This window comes from Ailuropoda melanoleuca, unplaced genomic scaffold (genome assembly GCF_002007445.2).
Source record: "Ailuropoda melanoleuca isolate Jingjing unplaced genomic scaffold, ASM200744v2 unplaced-scaffold4704, whole genome shotgun sequence".
NCBI classification, from domain to species: domain Eukaryota; kingdom Metazoa; phylum Chordata; class Mammalia; order Carnivora; family Ursidae; genus Ailuropoda; species Ailuropoda melanoleuca.
In genome coordinates this window covers 1-7,064 of record NW_023219437.1, presented here as the reverse complement: position 1 = coordinate 7,064, position 7,064 = coordinate 1, and the positions used below count along the sequence as shown (strand labels likewise).

General features: G+C 38.9%; 1 protein-coding gene across 1 annotated transcript; it reads right to left on the bottom strand.

The window, feature by feature from the left end:
* Positions 1-1,874: 1,874 nt before the first annotated feature.
* On the bottom strand, positions 1,875-4,394 carry LOC117799315 (receptor-type tyrosine-protein phosphatase O-like; the record flags this gene model as incomplete). The annotated part of the gene is made up of 3 exons (XM_034651785.1): positions 1,875-1,986; positions 3,595-3,788; positions 4,274-4,394. Coding segments are annotated over 3 exons (427 nt in total), but the record flags the coding sequence as incomplete, so codon positions are not given.
* Positions 4,395-7,064: the final 2,670 nt, after the last annotated feature.

The window sequence follows — 7,064 nt, the reverse complement described above, 5'->3', positions numbered from 1 at the left end:
GTATTCTCAGAGAGGCAATGTCAATAAAGTTAAGCTGTACGAATTATTTATACAGTAAAATTTAATTAAAGTTAAGTACACAATTATTAATATAGTCAAGAAGCTAACTCGGTACACGTCACATACTTGGTATTTTCTACCTTTTTGGCATTTTTGGACTTTCCTACCCTAGTATACTGTTAACATCTGGAACACAGGGAGCTCTAGATATCGGCCAGTAAAGGAAGGGGATGTACTATGTATGTTGATACTGTAAGAATTCACATGATTAATTTCTTTTTTTAAGATTTTATTTTTAAGTAATCTCTACACCCAGTGTGGGGCTTGAACTCACAACCCCAAGATCAAAAGTCGCATGCTCTACCAACTGAGCCAGCCAGGCGCCGCCCCCATGATTAATTTCTTTTCATTTTCTTTCATTTTGATAAAGTCTGATAGAGTAAAACTAAATGTCCAGAAAAGAAAGTATTTTGCTAACATTATTCTTCATCTAGACATGTTTTTCTCATTTCTCCTCANGAAAGTATTTTGCTAACATTATTCTTCATCTAGACATGTTTTTCTCATTTCTCCTCATAACACTAATTATAGCCTTGTAGTCCAACCAAAAGTTCCTGAAAAATCTTAGTTCCAATAGGGTTCAAAAAAGGGTTAGTGTTCCTTTGATGAATTTCCCCTTTTCGTTGTCATNAGTCTGATAGAGTAAAACTAAATGTCCAGAAAAGAAAGTATTTTGCTAACATTATTCTTCATCTAGACATGTTTTTCTCATTTCTCCTCATAACACTAATTATAGCCTTGTAGTCCAACCAAAAGTTCCTGAAAAATCTTAGTTCCAATAGGGTTCAAAAAGGGTTAGTGTTCCTTTGATGAATTTCCCCTTTTCGTTGTCACCTCTGACCACCTCTGCTATTTTTGCTATATGATAAGGAGCTAACAGTTGTTTTAAGTACTTAAACTTTGTGCCACAAATTTCATGAAGTAATGTATTGGGGGGGGCAGGGGCAGAGGGATAGAGAGAATCCCAAGCAAGCTCCATGCGCAGAGTGGAGCCCGACGCAGGGCTCTATCTCACAACCCTAATATCATGACCTGACCCAAAATCAAGAGCGGGACGCCTAACCGACTGAGTCACTCAGGTGTCCCCTAAGTCACATTTTAAATGGTAAAGAATAATAGATACCATTATCATATCCGTTTTACACTTAAAAAAGCTGCNAGCCCGACGCAGGGCTCTATCTCACAACCCTAATATCATGACCTGACCCAAAATCAAGAGCGGGACGCCTAAGCGACTGAGTCACTCAGGTGTCCCCTAAGTCACATTTTAAATGGAAAAGAATAATAGATACCATTATCATATCCGTTTTACACTTAAAAAAGCTGCTTAGTAAAGTTAACATGCACAGATTACATGCGGCACGTGGCAGATCCGTGATTCAAACCCAGGTCCACCTGTCTTCAAAGCCTATTTTCACTCCCTCAACAGACAACACTGCCATCAGCCTGTGACCTTAAAAATGGCTAATTAGTAAGAAGATGGAGGCACTCTAGCAAATACAATCATCGAATGGGTACAATCAATTCCTCTCAGGGTGAAGCTGAAAGGTCTGTCTGCTACAACTCATTCTAATCAATTCCAAACAGGGCACACAAATAAAGGATAGTAACTCAGGATAAAAACACTTTTTAATTTTTAAAGACTATCATTTAAGCAAATAATGAATTTTCAGAATCAAGCATACTGTTGTCCATGAAACTAATGCTCGATCAAGGCCAGGTGAACAACTCGAAATTTCTGGAGGTGCATCTCTTCAGAAACCCCTCAAAACAGACTTCTCTCCCCACGGAAGCAGTTCCCCCACACCACTCACCTGTTATGAAGCTGATGGTGGAGCTGTCACAGCAGCTCAATTCCGGGTCTCCCCAGGTTACCATGGTAACTCGAAAGTTGTAGTACCATGCTGGCAACAGGTTGGCTATCCTCTAAAAAGAGCAAGGAGACAAGAGACTAAGGGCGAAACTTTTGGAACAGAGTTATTTTTATTAGGTCATGAAGGTAATCAGTAAGTAATCTTTATTTTTATTTCTGTGGCTTTTTCGTATTTCCCCAATTTTCCATTAAGAATTCTTTCTGGACTGCGGTAAGGGGTAAATAGAATGGTAGGCAAACATAATTTTTTAAAAGATTTTATTTATTTATTTGAGAAAGAGAGAGCATGAGAGAGAAAGAGAGCACAAGCAGGGGGGAAGGGTAGAGAGAGAAGCAGGCTCCCTGCTGAGCAGGGACCCTGACCTGGNGTAAGTAATCTTTATTTTTATTTCTGTGGCTTTTTCGTATTTCCCCAATTTTCCATTAAGAATTCTTTCTGGACTGCGGTAAGGGGTAAATAGAATGGTAGGCAAACATAATTTTTTAAAAGATTTTATTTATTTATTTGAGAAAGAGAGAGCATGAGAGAGAAAGAGAGCACAAGCAGGGGGGAAGGGTAGAGAGAGAAGCNCTCCCCCTGCTTGTGTTCCCTCTCTCGCTGGCTGTCTCTATCTCTGTCAAATAAATAAATAAAATCTTAAAAAAAAAAAAAAAGAATTCTTTCTGGACTGCGGTAAGGGGTAAATAGAATGGCAGGCAAACATAATTTTTTTNCAACCAACAATATCTACTACATTTATCTTTTGAGCTTTTTATTTTTTTTAAGATTTTATTCATTTATTTGACAGAGAGTATAAGCAGGGGGAGCAGCAGGCAGAAGAAGCAGGCTCCCCGCTGAGCAGACCCTGACATGGGACTCCATCCCAGGACCCTGGGATCATGACCTGAGCTGAAGGCAGGTGCTTAACTGACTGAGCCACCCAGGTGCCCTACAAACACAATTTTAAAAAAGTGATTCATAGGTATAGTTAAATATTTCCAATTGGTTTTGTTTTGCAGTTTCCTAAGTTGTGTTACACACGTGAAATGTACTTATTTGTAAATGATCGTACATATGCATCGCCCTATTTCTAAGAAAATTGGCCTCTCACACTCTGCTTTCTCCCAGTTTGGACTATAAGCATGCGTCCTTGTTGGGTGGCAAGTATTAGCGTCGTCAACTGGGTAGAGGGCAATTGTGTACTTCATGCGTGACCCCTAGGAACCCGCACGTTAGAAATTATTCCTGTCTCAGAAAGAGCAATCTTTACCTGCTCTCTTGAAAAGCATCCTCCAATGGCCTGACATTAGAGGTGTTTAACGGGTGTGTAGATGTTAAGAATACTCATCATTAGCATTAAAAGATGTCAACTCATTTTTGAAAGACTAAAGGAAATTTTTTTGTGTTTTCCTCCTGGGCAGCAGAGAGAAACAGTAAGTACTTGATAGCTCTACTAAAATGTGGATACGCTCAGTTAGGGGTGAAAGCTTGTTTCACATAATTTTTTTTTTCTCTCTCTCTCTCAATCTCTTCCCAAAAACAAATATAGCCCAGAAACCAAAAACAACAAGGAAAATCATGAAAGCAGGAAGCCCCCCATATGTATTTACAGGTAACTTTTTCTGATACATTTGGTAAGAAAGACATGTCTGTTTACACGGGGAAGTGTGACGCTACTTACCACGGAAGCAGTCAGGGAGACAGTGGCTGCGATTTCGTAGTACGTTGTCCACTCTGATGTCATTGTTGCAGGGTTGAAATAAAACATTTCAACTACGTATTTTCTGAACACTCCTAAGTAAGGTCTGCTCCAGCTCAGAACCACTGCCGTAGGACCCAAGGGATAGAGTGTTAAATCCTTTATTCCCGTTGGAACTAAGAAGAAGTGGGGAGGGATGAAAAAAAAAAAAGAGCCAAGAAGGAATGTTTACTATTTTAGCAATTGTCTTCAAACTTCTTAATAACTAGGGTTTTCGCTCTTCCGATACGATCATTGAATAAATCTTACTCGCCTCCGATGTTATTTTTCCTGAGCCTTAGAGGCTAACGATATCCCCCTGGTGTACAACGATAGTCATGCATTANTGTCTTCAAACTTCTTAATAACTAGGGTTTTCGCTCTTCCGATACGATCATTGAATAAATCTTACTCGCCTCTGATGTTATTTTTCCTGAGCCTTAGAGGCTAACGATATCCCCCTGGTGTACAACGATAGTCATGCATTACTGAGTGTAGAATATTGGGTGAACAAGTATGGGCCCCTCCCCATATAGGATGATAATGACTTGGACCTGGGCTTTGGACCCCCGCTCCCCCCAACAGTACTCTGATAAAGTTTTTCTCAAGGCTGACAGCTTACCGATAGCAAAGGTGACAGGATCTGAAGGTGGTCCAATCAAAGGGCCTTTTCTTAGGTACATCACAACCTGGTACTGGGCCCCAGGCACCAGATTCTCAATAATAGATTTGCTTGAGTTCACCTTTAAACCAAACACCCATTATGATTTATTTAGAGCTGGGCTTTCATAATGTGACACAAAAGCTGATATCATATTCAGGGTAGCCACAGATGCCTTTGAAATCCAGAAGCCTTTGCTAGTTCTGGGGAAGGTCAGATTTCAAAATTAGGATGATTTATAGTTTATGTGAACACTGAAGGGAACCCAGAACATTCAAATTCTATGGCTGGATTTAATAAGCCCCGTGAACTGCTTTATACCCATCAATGTCAATTTTAACTATGTACACTAGAGACACATCAGCCTCTAACCATAATCAAATCAGCAATACCATAAGGGGAGTCTGACATCCTAAACCGTAGTGTCAGCTAAAAACATACAAAGATCAGTGCAGGAATGTCTTCAGTCTCTCGTCACTTAGAAGCATATAATATCTAATTATAGAGATGAAAATGACCTCAGAGATTATCTGCTCCAAATCTCTCATTTAATAGATCAAGAAAGTAAAGCCAGGAAATGGCCAAGGTCACATGTGTAGATTTAGTGCTGGGGCTGGAAGTCTAATATTGTGACCTCTGAAGCCTGCTACGGGCAGGTCACCAGGCTAAGTGTGGAGGGACAGCAATAAGGACTTCTCAAGGCTATTGTGACCCCATAAAATAACATTGTAGGAAACATTCCTCATTTAGATGAGCTCTTCTTTGCTATTCTTAAAAAAAAAAAAAAAGAAAGAAAGANAAGAAAGTAAAGCCAGGAAATGGCCAAGGTCACATGTGTAGATTTAGTGCTGGAGCTGGAAGTCTAATATTGTGACCTCTGAAGCCTGCTACGGGCAGGTCACCAGGCTAAGTGTGGAGGGACAGCAATAAGGACTTCTCAAGGCTATTGTGACCCCATAAAATAACATTGTAGGAAACATTCCTCATTTAGATGAGCTCTTCTTTGCTATTCTTAAAAAAAGAAAAAGAAAGAAAGAAAGAAAGAAAGAAAGAAAGAAAGAAAGAAAGAAAGAAAGAAAGAAAAGAGAAAGAAAACTTTTGGTTCGGTAACAAATGCAATATAGGGAACAACAGAACAGATAGATGAATGAAATGTCCTTACTAAGGTTAAATGTTGGTGTGCACGGGGATTTGATGCTTCAGCTTACAGGTCAAGAAGTGTGTGACTTTGACCTTTAGTGCCTCTCATACTTACGACAGTCTTGCTTTGTAGAAAGAACACAGGCTCTCTATTCAGACTGCCTGAAATCAAACCCTGCCTCTACTCCCTTGTAAGCACGGAAATTTATTTATAATTTATTTATAACTCTTATCTTGGCTTCTTGACTGATAAACTATAGATAATACTATTCTAGACCTCACAGAGTAACAAGGATGCTTAGACTAGAGTATCAATGAAGTTAACTCATTACTCAGCAATTTTGGGGCCTCTAGGGTACATAACATAAAATTGCTGTGGAAAGGAACATAAATCAATGAAGAACAGCGTCGTTGACAGCTTATCTATGCCATAAGGTTTTTTTTTTTAATTAGGCTTCATTATGATTTTAAGAATAAACACAGAATTGGTGATACGATACGAATTTTAAACCTTTCCAATACCAGAAACCAACTCTGCATAATAGACATTGTATAATTTGAATTGGTAGAACTTGCTCTAAATGTAAGTGGGGGGACCAGCGTACCATAATTTCTTTTCCAATAACTTAAGCAAAATAAAGTTAAGTTAAATGAATGCATTAGCATTTCCCTCCTTTCTTTCCTATTTACACTCATATCAGAGTTTTTTGTCCNTTTCCCTCCTTTCTTTCCTATTTACACTCATATCAGAATTTTTTGTCCATGCTTTCAAAGGTGAATTCTGCTGGAAGCCATCTAGGCCCTGTTGGTCAACCAGATATCTCTATCTGATAGAGCATTTCCTGAAGAGATAAACTATGAACAAGACACACATGTTGTGCAAAACTAAGTAATGCTGTCTTATTTCTTTAAAATAAATTTTTAAATGATAAAACTTACAATGCTCATTGTGGAAATTATTCATACAACAGAAGAGCAAGTAAAGAAAATTGGCAATTTTTCTGTTCTCCTCCCCTCATTTCCAACATTTTGGTGGCAATTTTCCATGCCCTCCTCGATACGTACATAAATAATATGACATTGAACCATATATGTGCTACACCATTAACATCGCTCTGAGCCTTTCTTTAAAACTAAACAACACATCATAGACATCTAGGCATATCCATGAATGCCAACTTAGCTCATTAATCACTCATTTAGTTTGTTTAGAATAGCAGGACCAAAAAGTGTAGACTGCTTTAGGGTGGTGTTAAGGTTTCTTTGGTTTGATAATATTTTAAGCAAGTAGTTGATTCTGATTATTCAAATGACTGCGTGAGATTGGAGCCACTTAAACATGCCATCATATTTAAATACCCTGAGAGTATCGGGCTAGTGAAATAAGTCGGAGAAAGACAGATACTGTATGATTTCACTGTGTGGAAATTAAAAGTAAAACAAATGAACAAACAAAACAGAACAAAACTTATAGGTAAGAGGAACAGAATGGTGGTTGCCAGAGGGGAGGGGTGTTGGGAGGTGGACGATATGGGTGAAGGGGGTCAAGAGGTACAAACTTCCCCTTATAAAATAAACAAGTCATGAGCACATAACGTACAGCAGGGTGACC